At 42.8% G+C, this 26,916-nt stretch overlaps 1 protein-coding gene across 6 annotated transcripts; it reads right to left on the bottom strand.

The window, feature by feature from the left end:
• Positions 1 to 275: 275 nt before the first annotated feature.
• Positions 276 to 25,146, bottom strand: sun1b (Sad1 and UNC84 domain containing 1b). Of its 6 annotated transcripts, XM_076988613.1 has the most exons (23): positions 22,079 to 22,985; positions 20,215 to 20,309; positions 15,377 to 15,562; positions 14,190 to 14,368; positions 12,738 to 12,986; positions 11,590 to 11,721; positions 11,285 to 11,410; positions 10,256 to 10,336; positions 9,101 to 9,208; positions 8,771 to 8,869; positions 8,187 to 8,280; positions 7,883 to 7,941; positions 7,377 to 7,570; positions 7,011 to 7,271; positions 6,779 to 6,871; positions 6,641 to 6,687; positions 6,362 to 6,506; positions 5,856 to 6,128; positions 4,304 to 4,388; positions 4,066 to 4,181; positions 3,388 to 3,555; positions 3,121 to 3,213; positions 276 to 2,762 (listed from the first exon to the last, which is right to left on the bottom strand). In XM_076988613.1, the coding sequence occupies exons 2-23, from the start codon at positions 20,295 to 20,297 to the stop codon at positions 2,646 to 2,648; spliced, it is 2,988 nt and encodes a 995-aa protein (XP_076844728.1). In that variant the 5' UTR covers positions 20,298 to 20,309; positions 22,079 to 22,985; the 3' UTR covers positions 276 to 2,645. The 6 variants fall into 6 exon arrangements, with proteins under 6 accessions (XP_076844728.1, XP_076844731.1, XP_076844729.1 ...); XM_076988616.1 differs by lacking the exons at positions 20,215 to 20,309; positions 22,079 to 22,985 and adding an exon at positions 24,854 to 25,146; XM_076988614.1 differs by lacking the exon at positions 9,101 to 9,208.
• Positions 25,147 to 26,916: the final 1,770 nt, after the last annotated feature.

The raw sequence follows: 26,916 nt of genomic DNA, 5'->3' as shown, positions 1-26,916 counted from the left end.
TGCAAAAGCATCAGTTATTAGGTTACGTAGTTTGCTTTTCACTCCACCGTACACTAAATGCTTATTAGGCTGTAATAGATTTGCGATGTGCACCATTATCAGCAAAACTATCCAGATACTGATTTATCTCTTTCCACTATGATCCGCAGTACTTTTTCAATGTGCAGTGCCACCCAGAGGAAGCTTTTAGCATCGCAGGTTTCCTATACACCTGGTTTTCTATCCTGCCAATACCGTACACATAACATTTAACAGAATGCAAAAAAGCAAAGAACACATATCCAAAAAAAATTTATTGGAGCATTTTTCCATAGCATTGTATCCATTGTAAGACAGTAGCAACAAAATAAAAATCAAAATTATTTTAAAACAAACAAAAAAATTACTGTCTAAATATGTAGTTACAAAAATACATTGCACAAAGTCCTATTTCATAGCTAAAATAAATAGTCTTGAACAAACTCAGTAATATACACAAGAAAATTTTCAACACATCATCCCCTAATAACACACTTTCCCTGTAATTAACCCAAATTTTTCTGCTTTACATTTAAGTAAATAGGACCTTGTGCAATGTACATTTTTACAAATTGTAGTTCTGCATTCTCTGGTCAGATATTTAGTTAAACAAAAATAAAATATGTCAAAGTAGTAGCAGACAACAGTAATAATAATATTGAAGATGTGTGGGTGTACCCTTTTTGTTAAAAGCAGACTATTATCAACAAAATATACATTACATTCCTCCAGCTTATCCTGTGGGTAGCTAAGATTTTCCTTAAGAAAGGACTGAAACTGATGGGAACATCATGACACCAATTTACTTACTTATAAAGTCCAGTATCAGAGTACTTAGAGTCTACTCCAGTATTAATGTGCAGTCAAATCCAAAGGGGAAAAACATATTTTGATTTAAGGATTCTATTTTAAAAGTCAGGTATGTTTGTTACAGTGCTTAAAAATGAGACTCTTCTGCCCTGCTATAACATCTTACACATTCAGTGCTTGTCAGAGCACGTTTGTCGGTCCCGGTCACAGTGCAACCCTACCCTGTACATTTTAGTATTTTTCCTGCTTGAACACATGTGCCTCAACCAGAGGTGTCAAGTAACAAATTACAAATACTTCGTTACCTTAAGTAGAAATTTTGGTTATTTATACTTTACTGGAGTAATTATTTTTCAGCGGATTTTTTACTTCTACTCCTTACATTTTTACACCATTATCTGTACTTTCTACTCCTTACATTTTAAAAATAGCCTCGTTACTGCTATTTCATTTTGACTTATTTTCATTCCGGCATGTCATCGTTAAAACCCCTATCGCGCCATCCAGATAGAGTTAATTTGATTGTTCACTACATTCCGACACTCTATTGGTTTGTATGTGAAGTATCGCACCTGCACACGTCACGTCACACTCCAGCGAGGACGTAGCAGACGTATGTAGCTTAGTATAAAGATGTCCGTGGCAGAGACTCAAGAGAATTCGAGCGAAGTGTCCCAACTAAGCACCAGCGAGGATGTTGGTAGCCAGGAAGACCAACCAACCCTTGTATTAAAGTACATTCATTTTCAATGGGCATTTGTGCCCATTTTTCAACATTAACATTTTAATATAACATTATTAGTCATTAGGCCTATGTCTTTTAGAAGAATGGGGTTTTTGGGGAGGTGGGCTAGTGCACTATAGACCCCTGTGGTGCAACTTAAGCTTTTGTCCTTAATTACTTTTTTTCCTTACATTACTTTTAATTTTATACTTTAAGCAGTTTTGAAAGCAGTACTTTTACACTTTTACTTGAGTAAAAAGCTGGAGTTGATACTTCAACTTCTACAGAAGTACTTTTAAACCCTAGTACCTATACTTCTACCTGAGTAATGAGTGTGAATACAACTGACACCTTTGGACTCAACACCTCATGTTAACATTCATCTGGCAGGGAGAACACTGCTGAATGTACGGGCAGGGGGACACCAGGACCAGGACTGAGAAATACTCTATTACATCACCTAGTGTACAGCTTATGGCCATCAATGTTGATGCGTATGGCTAAAAACACTTAAAAATGAAAAAAGAACAAAGAGGAAAAAATGAGAGCGATTTGTAGAAATGTGCCAGTCCTGTTAGTGACAGACAAGTGCGAGCAGCAGCAGACTCTAGCCTTAGATTTACAAAGCGAGAGAGTGAGGCCAAAATCCAGTTACACACACTGAACCCAGGAGACCAAAATCTCCTGGATGATGAATTCTGAAGGGGGAAAAAAAGATTCAATACAGTCAAAACTTTTTAAAGGTGCACAAACACCCCTGCCCAAGTGAGGGGCACCCAGGAAAGGAGAAGTGTTCTTGAGTGATCCGGGGTCTGGAAGTTTATTCAGTGCAAGAGAGAGTTAAGGAGAAGGATTGAGAGGAGACCAGACCCAGCACTCTCCAACCGTTCAATCTTACTCTGATTCCTGTCATCCGTGTATTCTTTCGATTCTTGGTATAAAAACGTCCATCTTGCTTGCTTCTTTGCACTTCAATTTAAACTCAACTTATCCAACAGCATAAAAATGTCTTCTCTAACCCAGTTCTTTCTGTTTAAAAAAGGGCTCTCCTTTATATACACGCAAGCAGTTACTATACAGTGGGGGATTTTTTTTATTTAAAGGAAGGGTCTCCGTGAACTCTGAAACGATATAGGCAGGTATACTCAGGATGTCCCCAGTTGGACAGCACTCTCAGCTCAATGATCTGGAACGCTGTGTCATTGTTCTCCTGGGAAGAATCAGAAATGACACAGGAAGCCAGTCAATAGTAGAAACACTGAACCAGCCATGAATGAGGTGAGGTTCTCATATATATGGACAGAGTGTGTGCCTCTGCAGTGGGAAGTTTCGCGTGTGTTGGTAGGAACACTGGAATGTCCGGAGAGACCGTCCAGTTACCACAACACGAGGAGGTCAAAGACACAACTACGTGCCAAGATGACAAAGATGTTTAGTGTCTGTACAAGCAGGCTTATTATTAAGCTAAGTTTATTTAAATGATTTAAGACAAAATCCTTACCTAATAACTGCTCTGCATGATTTACTGGTTTGTGTAAATAGATGTAGTGCATGTAGCAAGTGTTTACCATAACAGGGAAGGTCTGCAGACCTTCTCCATCTTCTTGGTAGGTGTAGTCACCAAGAAGCTTCCCCTCCTCCTGATATTCATCTTCAAGACCCTGCCCATGTGGAGAATAAAAGCTCATAACAATGCCTGTATAATGTCAATTTATTAACAATATTCAAACACACATTGTTTGCAAATTTCCATTTCCAATTTTCAAATTTCCAATTGTGTGGTTCATAGACATTTGTGTGTGTGTGTGTGTGTGCGTGTGTGTGTGTAGTCTTACGTATACTCTGAAGTGGCGCGGTGCACTGCTGATGGTGCCAGTAGGAGACAGGGCTTTGGGTATGTGTTCCAGACAGAAGGACGTTGGTAGAACACTCAGGGACAGCCTGATAACCAGATAACCCTGGGAACCCTTAAACGCCCAGCAGTTCCCTGGGTACACGTCCGGCTACAAATCAGAACAACAACTCCTTGTTACCTTCCTTGGTTGGAGACAATACTGTGGATTCCTTATGCATGTCCAGTAGAATGAGTAACAGGAGGAGGCAGGGTTAGGGAGCGTCAGTAGAATGAGTAACAGGAGGAGGTTGTTAGGGAGCGTCAGTAGAATGAGTAACAGGAGGAGGTTGTTAGGGAGCGTCAGTAGAATGAGTAACAGGAGGAGGAGGTTAGGGAGCGTCAGTAGAATGAGTAACAGGAGGAGGAGGTTAGGGAGCGTCAGTAGAATGAGTAACAGGAGGAGGAGGTTAGGGAGCGTCAGTAGAATGAGTAACAGGAGGAGGAGGTTAGGGAGCGTCAGTAGAATGAGTAACAGGAGGAGGTTGTTAGGGAGCGTCAGTAGAATGAGTAACAGGAGGAGGAGGTTAGGGAGCGTCAGTAGAGTGAGTAACAGGAGGAGGTTGTTAGGGAGCGTCAGTAGAATGAGTAACAGGAGGAGGAGGTTAGGGAGCGTCAGTACCTGTATGACCACACGGGGGGACTGGGAGAAATACCACAGCGGGACGCCAAATAAGCTCATCAGCGCCGTTTTTGTCTCGTACGTCTCTGAACAGCGCGTACTCAGGATGCTACCCCCTAAACACACACACACACACACACACACACACACACACACATCAACTCCGAATCCATCTGCAAGCAGCAATCTCCCTGTCCTTTCAGTCCTTGAGCTTCACGGTGAGACCCGAGCCTCGTACCTCCAGACTCCAGGGCGTAGTCGACCCGGCCTGTTCGGTCCTGTGAGTACAGTCTCAGTGCGTTCTGCACGATCATCTGCACTTGCTGGAGAGACAACAGACAGGAGATCAACCTATGAAGGAAGCAGGTTCGAAATAGGGATGCACCGATTCACGCTTTTCACTTCCGATACCGATTCAGATATCTGAGACTTAGTATCGGCCAATACCGATCTGATAGAGTAAAACGGTGCTGAATCGATTTAAAACTTTTTTTTTAACACAGACATACTGAATTACAAGTTTATTGAAAACTCTGCCCCAGTATAGCACACTTAAACACACATAAAAACAACACAACTTGCATTTGTTCAGTCAGTGCAATTATGAATATAACATTGAATGTAAAATAAATAATACCAAAGAACCTGAAACTTACAAAAACAATAGGTTCACAACTTTGGTCATGAAAAAAATAAACTGAAAGAAACCTTTGAAATGGTTCAAGAATTCTAAATATAATTTAAAATAAATAAGGAGATGAAATAAGAGAAACAGCAATACCTATGTGGCTAGTTTGCTAGCGCAGACATCACGCAGAGCACAAAGCATGTAACGGCCAGAAATATGTGTACTGTCTCTTTAAGGGAGCGAGTTGAGCGCGCGTATGGAATATTGTTGTTTTTTTAGCTTTCTGCCGTAGACCGACTCAGACCAATGCTCTTTATTTTATCCTTATTTTATTTCTGTAAGTAACACATTCAATGAGCTTTGGACAACTCACCAGTTCATGTATGAACAGTCAAGTATTGCTGGAGCCAAGGTTTATTTTGGTCAACCAGCAAATAAACAGACTAAGTGGAATACCACCAGTGCGAGTACGAGTCAGTGATTCACCTCTCCTCTGTGTGCTTCGTCTTTCATCTTTTTTTTTCGCCTGTTAACTGTCCAAGTTCACTTCTATCCGGGACAGAGTGGATATTTAAGGTTGAACTAACTCCGAAAAGCGTTACAAGCATAGAATTAGACTGAATAGATCTGTTTTTATGGATCGGTCACATTGTCACCGATACCCGATCTAGAATTATTTCCAATATCGGGACCGATACAGATATTAATATCGGAATCGGTGCATCCCTAGTCGCTGAGCACCGAAATGAGGTGGCGGGTGATTGGTGCCAAACCAAATCGAATTTTTATAACTCTCCTAGTGTATGTATAATCATGTTTGATGTTTTCAGTGTCACTGTGACAACTGATGTCTTTACTTCTGTATCCTTGTGTATAATAAAGTATGTGTTCAATGTGAACCTATATAAGCAGTTCTGTTGGTTGTGCTGCCTTTATTATTTTAAAATAACAGCAGTTGTATATTCTTTTGAGAATAACCCTCCTCAGTAATCTTACATTTATGGAAATTAGCAGATCCAAAGTGACTTTTGTGACCATGTAAAACCTGCAACCCTCTTATTACAATGACTTATGACCCTGGTGCGACTGATTCAGGAGAAGAGACCTTGCACAGACACACATGCTCATACACACCAGTATACCAAGAAACAAAACACTTCACCTCCTCTGTCATTCCAGCAGCACCAGCAGTGTGGGCAACACTCTGAGAGACTGTTTGTGCACAGGCCCGATGACTGCTCTGCTCAAGCTGAACGGACACGTTTCCCAGAATGCTGCGCTCCAGGGTGGTAAGGGCGGTGTGAAGGTCAGAGGAGCTGGTGTACTGGGAGGAGAGCCACTGTAGAAGACTCTCTGGGAGCTTTACGTCACTGTGACTTCTCACATCGCCCCCGTAGAACAGGGTGTACAGGTCCTCTCTCACCTGAGCGGACACCTGCAAACGTCAGGGTAAGAAATATAACATCAGAAAAGACCTCCAACATTCAAAGAGAAACACCAATATAGCCAAAATAACACAACAAAACATTCAACAACAGCCTGAATGGAGATTTGTTGAATGTTGACTGGTTTCTTTCAGCTTCTTAACCTGAGGGTTCCTGTGGTATATTAAAGGGACACGTTTGTAAATCTGTTCAATAATATGATGTTGTAAACTGTGAAACTCACCGTTTCATGCAGTGTGTCAAATTGGCCACATTTCCCTTGGCATCCCATCAGCCCTTGCAGGTCCTTCCTGATATATCCTAGTTCTGTTTCTAATCTCTGCACCTCTGCAAGCAGCGCATCACCGTCTTCTCGGATCCCTCCCACACTTGAGCAAGAACAAACGTTCACAATCTTTACATTACAGAAACGTCACCCACATGAACCATAAGATGTTTGACTGGGAGCTCAGAAGTTATGGTTTCATAACTACTGCAGAGCTCAGCGGTGAGAAGTCCTTACTCTGCAGGGGCTGGAGCCGGTGGGTCCTTTTGTCTCTGATACACCTCCTTTGGTAAAAGACATGGGTGGTTATACTCTACCATCACACTTCATGCATGTTTTAGGGACATTTCTCATGTGTGACAACATCTCGTGCACCTCGGTTCTGGAGGTCAGGGCCTGGAGGAGGAGCTCAATCTGAACCAGACGAGCTGCATGGGTCTTCTGCTGCTCCGTGTTCTGCTCCTGGGACTGGCAGAGAGCCACGCAGCATAGTCAGTGGCTGCTTTTAAGTACGTTCACAAAAACGGGCTGACAGAGGCCGAGAACTGAAGTGATATATATTGTAGACAAGGTATCTTTTATACACATAACCCTATCATTCATTCACCTGTGCTCTGTCTGAAGCCTCCCTCTCCATCTTTCCTCTGAGCGCGTCAAATTTTGGCTCCAGTAGTTGTGAGACCCAAAGTGCCAGAGTCTCTTTGTCTGTCCTTGTGATCATCTCCTCTTGCAGGGTATGGACCATCTTGACGGCTTCGCCGTGCTGCCTTGAGGCCTGCTGCTCCCTCTGCTGGACAGACTCCCACAGCGCAGCCACGCTCTGCTCTAACCGGGCCATTCTCTTGTCGTCTACTGACGCTGCCATTGGCTGAGAAGAAAGAGAATGGCTTTAACTGAGTGCGTCTACGGGTGTGTGTTGTGCTCGGAAAAAACGTAAGCAATGAATGGAGCGTTGGTCTGTGTGTGTTCTCACCTGGGGAGGGACGGGGAGAGGGCCGCGCTCCGTCTGCGAGGAGGACCCGGCACTGTGGGAGGGGGCGGGGGCAAGAGTCGTGGGGGAGAAGAGCGTAGCCACTGGGGGCAAACCAGGGAGCTTTGCTCTCCACTCAGTCACGTTAAGAACCGGGAGGTAGTAGATGACTGTGGACACGCCCAAATACCACAACCCTGGATATAAAAATTAAAGGATGTGAAAACCTATTATGAGACTTTCATAAATTCTCTGAAAATCTTACATTTTATTTCATTTTTATGGTTTGAACTATTAAAGGTTTTATTATTTAAAACTTAAAATACTCTTGCCTGTAACTGTAGTGTGTACAGCAGGATACTAGTCTCAGCTAGTTTTTGTGAGCCGAAATCAAATATGTATATCACAAATATGAGATTTTCTAAGTGTGTGAGACACAACATTGTGCTACCTATGATGTGTGAGTTGTATGCGTCTCAGATTGGGATGTGAATGTCATCCAAACTCACCCAACAGCAGCAGGAAGGGGAGGAGAAACAGCAGCAGTCTGAGCAGCTTGGGGAAGCACCTGAGAGAAAACAGCCACACTTATAAAACAGCCCTGAAACCCTCATGTGCACATCATTAGTAGAAATATGAATCATTTGGTCAAACCAATAAATACCAATAATGGCAAATAATCAAAATGCAAATCAACTAAAATGAGATATTTGCCAGGAAACTACTTCCAATGAAAAAAAGAAAACCAAACATATAAAAACACCTAACGAAGTATGCAGTCATTCCCTATGAATAACTGAGTGACTTCTGTACCTGGTCAGGATGAAGACATTGACTAGAGACATCAGAGTCACCAGCTGGTACCAAGCTGTTCCCAACCACCAGAAGACTCCAGTCAGAGCCTGCCCTGTACAGAACATGGTCAGAGGTGCGTTAAGAACAGATATACGCAAAGGACTCGCCAAGAATGAAAGAAAGGGAAATGAACTGCTAAAAGCCAGCAGGAGAGTTCTCTAATAATACCGAACTCAAGTGTAAGAACAGGTGTTGGAGTGACAAACGAAAGTCAAAAGCTGGAAAAAGCATTCGATACACTACAGATTTATAAGAGCGAGAATTATCACACAGGTTGTGGTTTTAGAGAGGCACCTCTCAAGATGAGAGACATTATAGACAAGACAAAGAGGGACAACAGTGAGTTACAAACCGTCCAGAAATACACTATGTCATATTTCAAATATTTCCAATATTATATTTGAGAGAGAGTTCAAAACTCTTTATTTCATTCATGAGGGTTAACTAACTTGGTTTTGTAAGGTTATTGATTCTCTCAGATTCAGTGTATGTTAATTCTGAGAGAAATGGCAAGCATGACAGCAGTAAGTAAGGATACTGACCTGGAGACAGTACGATCAACCACACAACAGACAGCAGCGTCCGAACCACAAATGCTCCAGCCGACACCACTCCCCTGCCCACCTGCCGCAGACCGTAACCTGCGCACCATCAGAGGTCAAACAGACAAGCAAACAAAGCCAGTTAAACACACTGGTGCCTCGATATCTGGTTTGGAATGTGCATAATTAAATGAGAAAATCTTAGTGGAAAAATCTCAGGGGACATGCACTAAAACAGTTGAACAGAACACATCTGATTCTTCAACTGTGTGCGAGTGTGTAAGAGACAGAAAGATACAGGTAGAGAAAGGACTGGTGTAAAAGTATAACCTGTGTAAGCCACCAGGCCCCACAGGGCCGTAATCAGACACCGGGAGCTGGAGGAGTGTGTGTGAGTCATGTGTGTATCCAAGTGCTGCTTCCCTTTACAATCATCACCTATAGATCAGTGCAAGTGACAGGTAGCAACAAGACGTGTAAATCAAATTCTCAAATTCAGCAAACAAACTGATATGAGCAGTCATAAGTAAATCAACAATAAATAATAACAGAAGCACAACAAATGACACAATTTCAACATAAATAAGTACACAGACACACATACAAAAAGAATCAATACGGAACATCTGCATGACTCAGACAGTGAGAGAGATGTGTGTGTGTGGGGTGTGTGTGCTGACTAACTGTGCTGTGCTGTGCCCTGTTTTACACACTCCCATTGGTCTCAGGTTGCTGTCTGTTGGTTTGTCTTCACTGTCATCGAAGTTGTCCATTATTCTTTAGCCTAGATCCTACAGTAACACCAACACAACTGACCACGCCACCACAAAGCTAATCTTAAATGAACAGTTCTTAAATGAACAGTTCTTAAATGAACAGTTCTTAAATGAACAGTTCAGCCAAAGTCTGACCTACTTTTTTCATACCGGTGATCTAACACACAAATGAGCAGACGTATCGGTGGATGTTATCCTGTCTGAACTGTTCTTTACACCTGCAGTGATCCAGTAGCACCCAGAGCCAATTTATCTACTAAGAAACTAGAAGTGTCTCACACTGACTGGTCCATTGTAATTTAACAAGGCATGTTACAATGTTATAATGTACAGATGTCCATCCTACAAATTATTAATATTTTAACAGTGCAATGTTTTTCCAACAAAAATGAAAACACACACATGTGGGTCACCATATATTCTATAAACACCCGCTAACACCAGAGCGTGTGTCCTTTGCTGAATGATACTTCCCCGATCTCCTGCTTCTGGGCACAAGCCCAAGTTAAACTGCTGAAGTCTTTGACAATAAAGTAGTACATCACACCAGGGCTGACACAACCTCCTCAGGTTCATCTGAATAATAAGCTTGGTGGGCTTTATTTTAACTGTAGAGAAACAGAGTTACATCTGCTGGCAGGTGAGACACAGAGATAAAGTCTCCTTCGTGTGCATCAACCCGCTGGTGATTTCTTGACTGGCTACTTACACAAGGAGCTGCTGAGATCTGTAGGGTCATCTCTTGTCATTTGACCTTTCATGTTCACACTGCCACAGTAACTGGAGTGAGCTGAAGTATACACACAAAAACAAAAGGCGTTCGGGTTAGCTCACTTCATACGCGCTGCCCAGGACACAGCCCACCTGTTAGCACACACACCAGCTGCCCTCTGCCCTCCACCACCGCACACTGGACATGACTCGGGTAGCGGGCCGAGAGCGCTGTAAGGCTAATGTGGTGGTGGCGTGGTGATGGGTGTTTGTCAGGAGCTAGCATAAACACTGCAGCGCTGCTGGGTTTCTTACATGTGCTGTGTAGAGAGTAGTCAGAACACCATTAAAAAACGTCCTCCAAGAGCCACCGCTGACGTGCTAGCATTTCCTAACCAAACATCTCCACATACCTACGAGCTAAATCTACAAAGGTAGCTAGGTGTTTCGTATGAAGCGGTGGCTGATATCCATATAAATACTATCTCCACATACACAAGTATGCACAGTTACGGAAGCGTGATCCCCTGCAACAGAGAAGGCTTATGAACAAATGGTTAGAGAAACTGCACGCTGCATGTATAGAATGGACAGAATTACGGAGTGAGAGGTGGTCTGGCCTCTTGATATCCTGTTCTGCATAGGACAGGAAGACAGGAAGACAGAAACGCTCAGTTAGGAGGAGACTGATACTCTACTGTTGACCAATTACACAGGTGAGTTATATAACAAGAGTAATTTAACCGTTTATGGCACCGGTGTGACTAAGGTCCTGAAATGTAAAAATATTGCGTAGGAAAATGCATTGGTGATGATTAATGAGCATGTGTGTCAGTCAGGGACTGACAGCGTCCTCTTGTACTCTGGGTGAGAACATGGACATACACAACAACTTCAGTTAAATCTATAAAAAGAAACGGAATATTAAAAAAGACGAAGCCGAGGTTTGTGGGGAGAGAAGAGGGAAGCCTCGTGGGCTGCGGTGAAATATGGGCGCGGCCCCCACGTGTGGGCAGGACGTCGCTACCTTGGCCGTGGGAGTCGCTTGCCCTGTAATGAATCCTCCGGAAAGCCTTCTGCTTTAACACGGTTCCTCTGGCCACAAGCCAGGAGCACACACCTCTCAGTGAGTCTGAGACTGAGAGGAGTACACCTGCAGCACACACACACACACACACACACACACACACACATCAGAAGGCTAAAAGACACAATCTTCGGTACAAGAGTCTTTTGCCACACAGAACACATCTGAAAGTTGGTGAGAAACTTCACTGTCAGCCGAGACCAGATATGATGAAGGAAGAATAAGAAGATTCTGACTGTTAATACCTTTTCTTTCATGACTCTTAGCTTGGTGGACTAGATGGAAAACATTTTGGAACAGGAGTGTCATTACTGACACTATGGCGGTGAAGACTCGTCTGGTGTAGTGGACACATGTAGAAGCTGATGCCAGGATCCCTGGTGAAATAGCGGATGATGGTTCACTGTTTTAACAGCAGTTCACACTAGCTCACAGCTACTGCCAATGAAACCCAAGTGAGTATTCTTACACGTATACAAAGTATGCAGTATGACAAAAATACACGTGAGAATCCACACATCCACACACAGAGGTAGGTGAACACACCCAGCCCATGTGACTCAGAGAGACGCGTGTGTGTTTGTGTGTGTGTGTTTGTGTGTGTGTTTGTGTGTGTGTGTTTGTGTTCGTGTGGGTTCGTGTGTGTGTGTTTGTGTGGGTTCATGTGTGTGTGTGTGTGTGTGTTTGTGTGTGTGTTTGTGTGTGTGTTTGTGTGGGTTCATGTGTGTGTGTGTTTGTGTGTGTGGGTTTGTGTGTGTTTGTGTGGGTTTGTGTGTGTTTGTGTGTGTGTGTGTTCGTGTGTGTGTGTTTGTGTGGGTTCGTGTGTGTGGGTTCATGTGTGTGTGTGTGTGTGTGTTCATGTGTGTGTGTGTGTGTGTGTGTGTGTGTGTGTGTGTGTGTGTGTGTGTGTGTGTGTTTGTGTGTGTGTGTGTGTGTGTGTGTGTGTTTGTGTGGGTTCGTGTGTGTGTGTGTGTTTGTGTGTGTGTGTGTGTGTGTGTGTGTTTGTGTGTGTGTGTGTGTGTGTGTGTGTGTGTGTGTGTGTGTGTGTGTGTGTGTGTTGTGTGTGTGTGTGTGTGTGTGTGGGTTTGTGTGGGTTCGTGTGTGTGTGTGTGTGTGTTTGTGTGTGTGTGTGTGTGTGTGTGTGTGTTTGTGTGTGTGTGTGTGTGTGTGTGTGTGTGTGTGTGTGTGTGTGTGGGTTTGTGTGGGTTTGTGTGGGTTCGTGTGTGTGTGTGTGTGTGTGTGTGTGTGTGTGTGTGTGTGTGTGTGTGTGTGTGTGTGTGTGTGGGTTTGTGTGGGTTCGTGTGTGTGTGTATGTGTGTGTGTGTGTGTGTGTGTGTGTGTGTGTGTGTGTGTGTGTGTGTGTGTGTGTGTGCGCTACTGTGCAGCCTCTCACCAGACTTGTGCTTGCGGTGCTTGTCTACACTGTACACAGTCGAGATGGAAGAGACTCCATCCATAACGTCTCCCGTCTGAGCCACTGAGGCGGTGGAGGCGGAGGCAAGTCCCGTGAGCGCCTCCTCCTCCCCGGCGTGAACAGAGCAGTTGTGACAGATGTAGCCGTTCTCCACCGTGTTGTGGGTCTCCGTCACGCTGGCGGAGCCGTTCAAAGGTGTAGAGCTTAGCATTGACATTTTATTCCATCCTGGAACCACAAAATACAAACGACATTTAACTGGGACGTAACTTGATAAACGGAAGAATAGAAGTTATGACTAACAAAAGACATATTTGCTTTGCTGTCATCAAATGTATATAAATGAATAAATGTACTAAAATGAATCATTTCTGCACATTTCACTCTCTGGCTGAAGCAGCCTTGATTTAATGGCAGTCAAACTAGGTACGGCGCTTTGTATCAGATTGCATTGCTTATACTCTGGATACTTGCTCTCCACCCACAGCACTAGAAATAACTAGCCCACACCTCCACCCCCACACCTCCACCCCCACACCTCCACCCTCACACCTCCACCCCCACACCTCCACCCCCACACCTCCACCCTCCGGCTGCATCAGTACGGACACCTAATGAATCTACTGCTCAGTTTCTTTCAGCCATCCGATATCTCTTCATCAATGATCAGACTCATCACAGAATCACAGGATCACAGGATCACTGCTGGCTGTGTTTTTATGGCTAGTGGATCACTTTCCAACCCGGTAGTGATACTTGACGTGTGTAAAAACCAGCAACCACTGCTGGGCCTGATACATCGGCGCCAGTTCAACACCCACAATCATGCAACTACTATGTCTGTGTTCAGGTTGTGTTAAGAATAGTCCACCACCCAAATACTAGCCAGTCAGCAGCCCTGTGTGCAGAAACTGCCCCATGGTGATGATCTGCACATGCCAACAGAGGGCTCAGTCTGTACACCTTTAAAATGTGTACATATATTTCTGCGCTATATCTGTACCGCTGAAAATGGTTAGACACAAGGTACATATTTCTAAAGGTGGGTGGCAAGTGTATTTGGAAATGCTCAAAATATCAGCATATATCATACACTGTCAACTGTTAAAAAAAGAAACAATCTCTGCATTTTGCTGAGCCTGTAGAAGATAAAGCCTCATCATGATACCTCATTAATAAAGTTCCACCTCCCTCACTAAACCCAACTTCCCATAATCCTGTTCATGCCAAACCTCGAGTCAACAACAACACAAGTCTTCTGTTCTAATTCAGTCACCCTGCCCAATGGTTCCATTGCAAATGACTCTAAATTAGCTTCTCTACCTCACAAAGACGCGGCCAAACACCACGTAAATTAAACATGGCTATCGATCTCATATCGATTATTCCCAGTAGAACGGCCACTGAGCCCCAAGCCGGACACACACTGACCTGCGTAGCTGTGTTCTGTGTGACTGATGGTGGACTGCTCCAGCCGTCTAGACATTAGCACGCTGCCCCACGTGGGAGTGTCCTGGTGACAGCTCAAACCAGCGCTGCTTTGGGCCGTCTCAGCCCCAGACGTGGACTGGCCGCTGGACAAAGACTGCTGCTTCCTGCCCCTCACAGACCTGTGGAGGTGTACATTTCATTCATTCATTCATTCATTCATTCATTCATTCATTGCTCACTTAGAGTAAGTAACAAGTACCTCAGCCATCAGTAACTATAATTTCATTACTGTCCTACATTATTAATAGTCATTAGTGTAACTGATGCACATTTATTTTCCAAATTATTATTATTATTATTATTATTATTATTATTATTATTATTATTAATAATAATATTACTATTATAACTGTTTTAACATCTGTATTAAGCGTGTAAAGCCCATATGGCACAGAACATGCATTAATGGTTGAGGTGGTGCTGAGACGTGTCTGATGTCACCAGGGAGGCCAGATCAGATGTACGTTTACAGATGTACGCTGGGACCATGCAGGATGTCTAACATCGTGCCCTCTGTATAATTACAGTGATGTTTATACTATGTCCCGACATGATGTATATTCCCCTGCAAATTCTGCAAGCCCTTATCACCAAGGAAAAGTGCTGACTTTGAGGTTTATGTTTCTTTCTGTGTAAATCACTCTCTAAATGTGATCAGCATGCCACCATTTGTAAATGACAGAAACAATCTATGAAAGCCAGAACATGTAGATTGTTCTCACAAACATTTTTTTAGCAAGAACGTGAACATATGAAAATATACATTATATTTCGGTCACCTCTTTCCGACGAGGATGTTGATTCTTGTTCAGAAACCGTCACACATGAACAGTCAAGTAAAAATGGCAGCAGACTGAGTGGCAGTGGCAGAATTTCGATCCACAACACTGGGGTGTCATTTAAGCTAAAGTTAGCAAATTCTCTTAAAAGAGTGCTGGGCCTGGTTCCAATGATTCATGCCTTTTGCAAAAATTCTGACTCAACCCATTATGAGTGTGTGAGTTTGTGGGCGTGTGTGTGTGTGTGTGTGTGTGTGTGTGTGTGTGTGTGTGTGTGTGTGTGTGTGTGTGTGTGTGTGTGTGTGTGTGTGTGTGTGTGTGTGTGTGTGTGTGTGTGTAAAGACTAACCTCTTACTAGAGCTGCTGCTATAACTGACACTGTGGTTTTGGGAGTTCTCCGTAAAGCTGCTGTTGCCATAGAGACCCCCCATGGTGCGTAAACGTAAGCTTCGACGGGACATTCTGGGCGAATCGTAGACCGGTGCGATCTTGTGCTCCTTCTCAAACTCCAGCGCAGCGGTTGAATAACTGGAGCTGGAGGAGAGACGGAAATGGAGAGACTGATTGTGATCCACACACACTATAGATTTAATAACATGAACACAGACAGGCACGTTTTAGCCTCCAACACAACAGTCCTCACATTTCATGACTTTCCCAGGCATCACACATACATTGTGGACTGATGCATCCTTGGCATAATCCATGTTGTGGTAGACAAAGATTAGATTTAAAACAAAGATACTGTATATGTTGCTCAATGCAAAATAAAACCTATTTATTTTTGTGAATATTGTGTTAATTTAGCATGCTTCAGATATTGGGTTATGGTTATCATAACTGTTGGGTTTAACGTTATTTTGTAAATCTGTTTTGTTAATGCGTGGAATGATACAAAAATTAGGGGAAAAAATTTGTGGTCCAAAAAGTCACAAGAAGACAGTTCTCACCTCAACATTTTATGTCATGCTGCACCCCAAATCACATCAGCAAATCTGCATAAAATTACTTTACAGCCACATGCTGTGTGAAGCCCATGTGTTGTTCATTTAGCATCATACCTCTGATGCCAGACTAATAGAGGAAACATTTCTTGCCAAAAATGTCTTGGCTGATGTACATTTGGACATGTTTTGCTGAACTCTTCCTTTAATGCCTGCTAGGTGCAGTGAAGCTACCTAACCACCGTCTCTAAATAAAAACTAAAGGACTGGAGAAGTTCCACTGTTCTGACACTGTTCTTCACAGTTGCCTGTAGCTTCTGTTCTGAACGTTAGCTTCAGAGTGGTTAGAGGGCAAAAAACCACTCTTCCTGTTTTTACTTTTCCTAAAGCTGTTTCATTCCCATGAGTATACAACTGCCTGCCTTCATTTCTTTCTCCAGGGCCTTTTCATTCTTCTTCCCACAGCTTATCTATAATCGCTGCCTGGTCTTCTCATCCACACCCTTTCCCTAACTATTCACCTGTCTCACAATCTTTTCCTCAAACGTTTAATGAGTTCCTCTGTAATTTGGTGCAACTGTTCATGCACAAATCCAGCTAAAGAGACTCTCTGAAGAGATACTAATGCTCCAGAACACTACACACAAACACAAGTAACACAAGTGGACCGTCCAGCTGTACAGGGTCAGTGCTGTTTTAGAAAAGCTACAAACAGGTGTTACATAAATTCTGCATATCAACAGCTTGGCTACTACGCAGCTGTTCATTCATTAACTGTACCTGTAACATTGGTGTACTTCTAAGGGTCCAGTGAGTCTAGCTACACACAACATGTGTGTTGCTAACACAGAGTCAATTTCACTTATACCACAAAGTGAACAGGATAAAGTTCTTTAGACCTTCCAACAAAGCTAACTGGGCTTTTTTGAAGTTATCTGCCACAGGCCGGGTTATTAGCACGCTGGCGTCCTGGGCCGTTCCACTTCTCCTCTCTCCCCAACGCTGGGATCACGCTGTCTTCTCTTGAATAACCCGTCAGCCCTCTCTGAGCCCTAACGACAGGTGGCGTGATGGTGTCACTTGACCTTACAACTGCCCTCTAATACACTGAAAGCCACACAAACAGTCCCACTGCTCCACACTTGCTCTAGTGTGTCAACACCAACAGATAAACCTGCCAGCAGCCAATGGGATTAACATATTGCTCACCAACAGCACCCAATGGGATGAACGTATTGCTCACCAACAGCAGCCAATGGGATGAACTATTGCTCACCAACAGCAGCCAATGGGATGAACGTATTGCTCACCAACAGCAGCCAACCACTGAGATCAATGCACTTGTGTTTTGATTTGAAAAATCAACCAATATAATCAGCTGCACTTTAACTAAACAAACTAACAAACTAACATTGCATTAAAGTGTAGAAGGAAAGAGCGTCCACATTTTTAGTGTGCAAAAAAAGTACCAGTATATTTTTAAATTTAACATGTTGTGAAGACCGCTGGTGGCTCCCACCCAAACGCTGCCTCGAGTGAACGGCTAGTGGACACGTGCAGTTTAAAGACGCTCGTTTGGTAAATCTTCAAAACAGGCTTGAGAGAAGACATAGACGCTGAACTGCGGACACTAATCCTAGCAGTTGTGAAGACTAAAGTAGTGCATGTTCTGTACTACAGCAGTGGACAGTGTCTCCCTGGGAATGTCCTACATGGCCTGGGCAGCCCAAACAGTGATATGTATGCTAAAATCTGGTCTGGGTTTTTGTTCTGTAAGACCGTACACAGTTGACGGGGATGCTTGTCCCCTCTCATAGAACATCTTGTGTCTTTGCACTGCTGGTACATGCTGGATGCTCTTTCTACAGGGCTCCAGACTAATCATCAATGCTGAAATGTTTGTAATGTCTGTAATGACATTACACAGTGTTACATACTGTTACATTGATATTTCTAAGTTCTGTGTAGAAGACTGCCCAATTATTCTAACACACACACACACACACACACACACACACACACACACACACACACATACACACACACACAACAATATGGATTTTGTTAGTCTTGTTATTCCAAGCCATAGTCAAACACGACAACAACACAAGATCAACTTCACCTGACACCGAATAGCCTTCCAACAATACACATACAAGTACAGAAACTGAACCCCCCCCCCCACCACACACACACACACACACACACACTCAAGCACTTGACTAGTGTCCACAAAACTAAAAGTTAAAATGTGACTGGTCTTTTATTTCCTCTAGAGGCAAACTGATCTTTTTGAGTAATGTCTCTTTGGATCACAGTGTATTCTGGCTGTGGTTTCTTCTTCACACATCCACTGCACCATTTAGATGCTTCAAGAAGTAACTGTGATACTTTCTACAGTAAGTCAACAAAATGAGAACTACTGAAATTGTAAGCACTCAAAACCCCAAACTATGATTTCAAACTTAAGAGTTTCCAATGATCAAAGTTTGCCATCCAACATTTTAAGAGAAGACAGAAGTAGTTAAACTAGAATGCATACCACACACAAACACATGTCATGAAAGAATCCAGAGAGGGCCACACCTACATGCTCTGTCCTGCCTGACTGTGGCTCTTCACCGAAGGGCCCCAGACTAGGGCAAAAACCTGCATGAAGCAGATATATTGCCCCATACCGTGATTGTGGTGTGCTCTGCAGTAAAAGTGCAATATTGAATGTCCCAGACAGGAACAGAACACCCCTGTATGTGTTACATGACCCAGGGTCAGGATGGTGTGTCTAAAAGACAAGCTGTTGTCCTGACAGCACGACCCGCACAGCCATAATGAGTGTGCACAAAGAATTAGAAGCATCTGCTTAAGTTAATTGTTATCTTCTATGCTAATCACATTAGCTACTTGTCTCAGAGCATTTCAGGCAGTGTGAGTTGTCTAAAAGGAGACAAAAGTGTGGATGTGCGTAACTGATGCCACATATTTGGAAAAACCCAAAAAACTCATTTACTTTGTTGAACCATTCATCATTCACATTAGTAATTACTCAGGGTTTGTTCACACCTAATCTCTAGTATCCACAACAACAACAACAACAAAAACAGATTTCTGCTTGACGTATTCTCCTTGTGCTACCTCGTTTAGATGATCACATTTCAGGGTATTTTAGGGAGGGTATACTCTCCATTCCCACACACACACTTTGCATTATACAAGACATATAGGCAAATTACCAAAACCCCCTTTGCATGATCATAAGCGATGACGCACCATTCACTAATCACCCATTAAAAGAAACCTGTACATCTTGTTCACATAAACAAAATGTAAATGGCAATGATATGCAACAGCTTTTAGCCATTTTTGGAAAATCCCAAAACAGACAAAAAGAAAACTATCTTTTACATTATTAAAAATAACTAAATAAATACTAACAATACTACCAGGGAGATAGTAATGTGCAAGCAAACATGCACATACACACCCACCCATACTCACACACCAGCTCACCATCTGGTTGTTCATCTTTTTGTAGAGTAATAAATCATTAAGAAACATGTGGAAACCACAGAGGAATGCAAGGCTACAGTAGTGTGCAGTTGCTGTAGTCTTCTGTGGTTTTAGCACCAACACTGTGGAGAACACCACATAGCAGGATTCTGGAGTATCAGCTCCACTTGTATGCCAGCGTCTTTCTTCACATGACCAGGATTTAATGCATTCCTCCATGCCACATGCACTTTGACAAAGTTTTTTCCAAATCATCAAAGCTGTAACCCAAAAGGTCCACAATGTAGTCCATTTTAATTGTTATTGGTATTAATTGTTATTGGTATTAAAATATGCCTTCTATATATTCACGTCAAGGCCTTTTTTCTTGAATTGTATATTTTATGCCACATATTATACCAAGTAGTATAATCAAAGGTCTGAGGCAAAGTCCAAAAGTCCAACCATTTAAACACGCCAGTTTTCATCATGTGATTACACCCAAGAACCTTAAAAGAGTGCTTACGTTCTCTGCAGTCAATGTAGACAGTGCAGGTCTACATTCAGAAATGACTTCTATGAAACAAAATAACCTTAAATGGCATTGGGAATCTAGTCTGAATGCATTGAGCTTTTCTCATGTTATACCCCACTGGTTGAGGCTTGGCATTACACATGCATTAAGACGTCAGAGGACAACAGTCTGTGCTGATTCTACAACCAGCATCTGAACTTGCATCTTCTGAGTAGGCTCACCTGAGGGAATAGGTATAGCCTGTGTTTTCCGGAGCACACTGTGGAGGAGTATATGTGTGCAGGCGAGAAAAATCCATGGTCATTCTTCGTTTAGACTGCAAAAATCAACACGGGTGAGAAAGGAGCCTCTTCAGGCTAAGGCAGAAATGATCTGTGATGGACACACATGCAACAAACAGCAGCCATGCCTACATGCACATGACCTACCATTCAGCCTGTCCCTTAAGAAATGGCCATTTGAAAACATTTTAGCTTTATTTTTTTCTTTCCCACTTGCAAGACTAAGGAGGTAAAATACTATAAATAAGTCCAGGTAAAATCAGGTAAACTTCAACTCTTACACTTTGCGCTTTGCCTTTGAGGATGTTAATAAGGAGCAGCTGCAGTTAAGAGAATACTGTACAGTTTTCTCTTTTCTTTACCAAACTGTTTAGATTAGTGCAGAAAGGCGTTACTATTTTTTGGTATGCAAGAGCCAAGCCTGATTAAATGTAACCTGCCTATGCATAAGAATGCTTCCTCTTCAATAGACACATCTTACTTTAGGTTAGCAGGACAGTAACGTTAACGATGAGACACAATTAACATATTTGTAATAATTTGTGGAAGAATGAATATAAGAGTGTTTGCATTATCTGGAAGGATGATGGGATAGTTGGAATCCTGTGTCATCTAGAACAGTAGAATTCATGCTTGACTTCATTAGACAATTGACTTCACAATTGACTAATACTTATCTGTAAATCACCAAATGGTTTAGGGCCAAAATTGCTATCTGATTAGCTAATGTAATCAAAGTTGGGCATGTCTTAGATCATTAGGAATGTTTCAGTTTATAGTCCCTCGTGTCAACATAAAACACCAGGAAGCCGCAATTAGCATCTAAACTTTTACTAGATAGAAACAACTCAGATAATTTTGAAGTATTTTAAACTGATGGATAAATGTCAGATAACTGTCTGTTTACAGAGCATTATGCCTTTTGAATGTTTGGCCTAATGCAAATAAACCATTTGACTTCAGCTGATGAAACAGTATTTATAAACTATGAACTGTGATATCACTGTTCTTTGGCACAACAATCAGTTATACTTCTATGTTCTAATATTACAATACAAAAGGGAAAGTTATGTCATGTTATAATGCTTCTTTAAATGTCAAAATATTATGATGACATCAATAAACATTTAATAAGCCAATTAAACTAGAAAATCCTTGTTTGTTTTGGTCGTTTGTCTCCCTTCTGAGAAACTTAGTAGGCCATGATTAGTGCACTAAATCCGAGGGGTTTTCATCATATTCTTAACAAGACAGGCTGAACTGCATGTATTCAAACTCTCTCATTCAGTCACTCAAACAAACTACCCAAATCTCGACAAGCTTTTACTGCAAGAATTAGACTAGCCTGTATGAAGAAGTCATAAGCGCCCTTGTACAGACCATGGTAGGCATGTATATTCTGTGATCTTATGCCTTAACTACGAGCAGAAATTATGATACCAATGTAAAAATCTACTGCTGCAAAACATCTACTGATACGCACATAAACTAGAATATCTATGGTACAATTTCGACACATACTCCTACCCGCCGTCAGTGTTACATTACCTCACGTTATACTGCAACACTGTAATAACGCAGTTACTCTTCACCAACTCCAACACTGTGCTTTGATATTACGGTCACTCTCAAATTCACATTTAAACTACAAAATCTCAACATATCAAACAGAATAACTCAGCTAAGGTGCACGGCGATTTCATGCTGCATTTATTCCCACAAACTAGGCCCGCACCGCTAACCACCAACAATGCTCTAAGAAATATCTAAACTATATCTGTATGGCGTGAAAACTGTGGCAGACCTGTTATCAGATATTATCCAGGCGTGAAAAAATGTGCATAACACACAAAGAAACGTCTCCACCTCAACGTGAATGTCCGGGGAGGAATATGTCGCGTTTACAGCGTCGCCCAGTCGATCAAAAACCTTTCGGCCTGAGATGTGCCGGTCATTCGCCACATATCTGCGTCCATATCCGAGAAATAAACCGATAGTTTTGTTGTTGTTGTTGATAAATGTTCCTGTATTCCTTTAAAAGTTTGTCCGTTGACAGCACAATTCAGGTCCACTTGAACACAATATTCCAAAATGGCTCCCGTGACAAAGGCAGGATAACATGTTCCTCCTCCAGTCAGGACACACACTCTCGCTTTACTGGTCCAGCACACATACTTACCCTCAAATATTACCTAATATTACCATAATTATACCAAATATCAAATATAATTATACCAAATATCAGTATGGTCGCTTGCCTTCTTCGTGTTTTGACGATAATACACGCAAATGTCTCCGCTGAATGTTTAAAAGATTACAAAGCGAACGGTGTTCGTTGGTGTTCACAGGGCGGTCGCCACAATTTATCTTTCGGATTTTAATATGGAAAAACGTAAATCATGTCAATCACTTATTCATATATTGTCCAGTTTCGGGGACTACAGCAGCTAGACAACGCAAAAAAATAGCGAGTTCAGTCAAGTTTCGTGCAATTTGACGTTGGGAAAACACGGGACGGGTCGGTAAATCCAACACGACGCTGAAGTTGGAAGGGAATCTCCAGGAATATGTGGTCGTATTTCTGAAGATTTAAGAAGAATGGCTTGTTGCTTTACGGAGAAATGCACGAAAAGGTTGCAAAATATTGCGAATGACTATTTAACTGTAGGTTATGAGTTTGTAGGCTGTGCCACATGAAACACGCGGTTATTCCTATACGAGACTAGTTAGTACAGCAGGCGTGTAGGAGTTTCTTACACTGCGGTGTGTGAGGGGAAACACCAACAGGACTTCCCAACTGGTTTAGTGTAAACCACAGTGGATGCGCTGGGAGCCTCGGCTAGTTAGTTCACCCATTCAAGTACACAGTTTACAGTCCGGGGTAAAGTCTCTCTCTGTGGGGCAGTACACCAGCACTAGTCTCTCTCTCTCTGGGGCAGCACACCAGCACTAGTCTCTCTCTCTCTCTGGGGCAGTACACCAGCACTAGTCTCTCTCTCTCTCTGGGGCAGTACACCAGCACTAGTCTCTCTCTCTCTCTCTCTCTCTCTGGGGCGGCACACCAGCACTAGTCTCTCTCTGTGGGGCAGTACACCAGCACTAGTCTCTCTCTCTGGGGCAGTACACCAGCACTAGTCTCTCTCTGTGGGGCAGTACACCAGCACTAGTCTCTCTCTCTGGGGCAGTACACCAGCACTAGTCTCTTTCTCTCTCTCTCTGGGGCAGTACACCAGCACTAGTCTCTCTCTCTCTCTCTCTGGGGCAGTACACCAGCACTAGTCTCTCTCTCTCTCTGGGGCAGTACACCAGCACTAGTCTCTCTCTGTGGGGCAGTACACCAGCACTAGTCTCTCTCTCTCTCTCTCTCTCTCTCTCTCTCTCTCTCTCTCTCTCTCTCTCTCTCAGTACACCAGCACTAGTCTCTCTCTGTGGGGCAGTACACCAGCACTAGTCAGTCAGTCTCTCTCTCTCTCTCTCTCTCTCTCTCTCTCTCTCTCTCTCTCTCTCTCTCTCTCTCTCTCTCTCTCTCTCTCAAATTCAAATTCAAATTCAAATGGCTTTATTGGCATGAATTGTAAATAACAACTGTTGCCAAAGCAATATTAGAAAGAAAAAAATAATAATAATAAGAAGAATAATAAATACATAAAATTCTTGTAGTGATACAACCAAATCAAAACAAAATGAGACAATACATATATAAAAAAGTTAAAGATTAATAAACATGTTTACATATGGTAATGTGAATCATATATTTACAGAGTTAACAGTACTCTCTGGGGCAGTACACCAGCACTAGTCTCTCTCTCTCTCTCTCTCTGGGGCGGCACACCAGCACTAGTCTCTCTCTCTGGGGCAGTACACCAGCACTAGTCTCTCTCTGTGGGGCAGTACACCAGCACTAGTCTCTCTCTCTGGGGCAGTACACCAGCACTAGTCTCTTTCTCTCTCTCTCTGGGGCAGTACACCAGCATTAGTCTCTTTCTCTCTCTCTGGGGCAGTACACCAGCACTAGTCTCTCTCTCTCTCTCTCTCTGGGGCAGTACACCAGCACTAGTCTCTCTCTCTCTCTGGGGCAGTACACCAGCACTAGTCTCTCTCTCTGGGGCAGTACACCAGCACTAGTCTCTCTCTCTCTCTCTCTCTCTCTCTCTCTCTCTCTCTCTCTCTCTCTCTCTCTCTCTCTCTGGCACACCAGCCCACACCCGGTTTGAATTTTGGCCCAGTGCCCTCTGCAGGAGCCGCGGGTTAGCCGACGTGGGCTAGCCAGCTAACCCTGCTTCACTAAATCCATCAAATGTGATGCTATAAACCCAACTTGAGTTCAGAATAACAGGCGGCTAGTACGCGAAGATAGATTATTTTAACAGAACTCACACTCACACAAATCCGTTAAACGGTCGAGGCGTCGTTGTAGCCGCTAGCCTAGCAAGTCTAAATGATGGAGGAATCCCCCAAAACCCACGAACACAAGTACCAACAAGTGGGCAAGCCAGCTAGGAACAGCCCAGTTGACTAACTGGATATCCAACGAAAATAGTTTAAAAATATTTTAAGGGAGGGAGGGAGATTGACTTACATGCTTTAGTCCCAAATCTTGATTCTCCAGGTCCACATGTTGATCTTAGCTGCGGGCTTGTGTGGTCTTACACCCGGACTACTAGATGTTCGCCGTGAATCAGAAACTTCTGCGTACTGTCAGTTTTCAAAATGAGGAACTTCTATTGTTTTTTTACGAAAGGTCGAAGGCTCTGCACTTATTCTGCGTGTTAAACACTTGCGATCAAGTACTAGCATTGTGCAATTTGGGTTAAAATGAGTCACAGCAGATGTGCAAGGCGTAATGTGGCAGCTATAAGCCCCAATGGCCGGTTAGCTGCCGGTTTCCTTCTCACCCAGTGGGTGGACATTCACAAAGGACAGTGGCAATCATCGGGGTCCAAGATGTTTTCCCACGAAACCTTCTTTAAAATTACTGTAGGGACCGTATGTCCACCAATCGCTTTATAATAAACATCATCCAGCAAATATGTGTACGTGTGTGTTATGCTTGGGTAGAGATTATTCTTATGTTTTTGCTGATGTGCTAAGAAGTTCTAAATCAAAAGTGCATTATTTCTGGCAAGAATATGGAGTAATATAAAGTGGATAAAATCGTGTAAAGGTCTCTGGTCAGTTATCTCCTTAAAATTCCTTATATAATTATTATTATTAATTTCATTAAGTCCAACTATAGTCCAACAACATACTTTATTAATATGTAATGAATTATGAAATACACCTGCACAACCTGTTTTGAAGCATCTGCTATATGAACACAATGCATATAACCACAATCAATTACAAAAACATAGCCTCATAGACATTGTGTGGGGTGATAATTCCTGCTCACACTATTCATGATGGGTTGGGTGGTGTGAGCAGTGTTGCACTTATGGGCTATTTTCTGATTCTCAGATAGTGAGAGAGCATCAACCTGTGATTTTAAAATGAAATGATGCATATTTGTGTAACTCAGATTCTTATTAAAAAAAACTTCAAAATAGTTTTTATCAAGCAAAGATAACATCTTTAATTGTTGTATCTGATATTCATGTAAGACAGTTTCTGTTTTTTGAGTGTATACAATTACAACTAAGCCTTATCATAAAAGACAATAGGCAAAGATAAGAGCTACATCTTATTATTGCAAATACAAGCAACAAATGAAAATATTTAACACACCCACAGGAAGTACATATATGGACACAGACTACACATGGACACGCCCGAAGGGAGGGGTAACGTGACAATAACTGACAAATTGCTAGCATACTACCATCAATATCTAGAAATATTATTTGAAACACATTATAGTTTTTACAATTTTTATAATAATGTGCCTGAAAAAAGTGGAATATAAAAGTTATCAGTTAAAATTTTTATGGGCCATGTATCTATATATGAATATCATATAAGATGGTGTAACGCTGCTCGCGCAGTGGAGCGAGAGGACGGACACAAGTGCTGAGATGAGCGAGATTTAATAAAGGGAATACCAAAATCAGGGTCAAACAAGAAGGCGGAGGTCAGATCTGAGAGGGAGTCCGAACATGAAACTGTCAGGGCTGGGTCCAGGACCGTTCCCCCTGTCGCCACAGGAGGGCGCGCTCTACCTACTACAGTCAGGGCTGGGTCCAGGACCGCCCCTCCTGTCGTCACGAGGAGGAGTGCGCGACTTAATGCGCAAACGAGACGCAATCAGCAGTGAGGACCTGCAGCTGTGCCTTCCCCTATTTAACAGGCAAAGTTGCAGTGCCTCACTGCTGAGTTGTTCGTTGCCTCTCGCTCGTACTGCCAGCCGGTATTCTCTCCAGGTTCTCTGTGTTGGTCTTCGCTACCACGCTTTTCTTTTCGAGTTTTTTCTCCTGCGCCTTCCCTGGCCTACCTCAAGTTTTCCCCCCTCTTTATCCTTCCTATCGTTTGTTTCTTTGAAGGGTTGTCTTAGTTATTTTTTCCCAAGCGTCACGCTTCAGCCAGCTGCCCCTCACTGGCGTTTGTTACTTTGTTCGTTTGTGCGTCTGGGTTTTGCTGACACGTTGAGTCTTTCCTCCGTGTGTTTTTCGTTTCTGAAGTTTATTATTTTGTTCGTTTGTTCTCCTT

Source organism: Brachyhypopomus gauderio, unplaced genomic scaffold (genome assembly GCF_052324685.1).
Source record: "Brachyhypopomus gauderio isolate BG-103 unplaced genomic scaffold, BGAUD_0.2 sc63, whole genome shotgun sequence".
In the NCBI taxonomy this organism is placed as follows: Eukaryota; Metazoa; Chordata; class Actinopteri; order Gymnotiformes; family Hypopomidae; genus Brachyhypopomus; species Brachyhypopomus gauderio.
The sequence above is the reverse complement of the archived record's forward strand: the minus strand, read 5'-3'. Positions and strand labels throughout refer to the sequence as shown.

Bases quoted from the DNA above. Each gene is read 5' to 3' on its own strand.
- sun1b (XM_076988613.1), bottom strand. From the start codon at position 20,297: ATGACCATGGATTTTTCTCGCCTGCACACATATACTCCTCCACAGTGT. The intron at 14,369-15,376 runs GTTAGTCTTTAC...ACACCTCCACAG, and splicing joins AGCAGCAGCTCTAGTAAGAG to GTCTGTGAGGGGCAGGAAGC. The intron at 3,556-4,065 runs GTACTGACGCTC...TCTGATTTGTAG, and splicing joins CCCCCCGTGTGGTCATACAG to CCGGACGTGTACCCAGGGAA.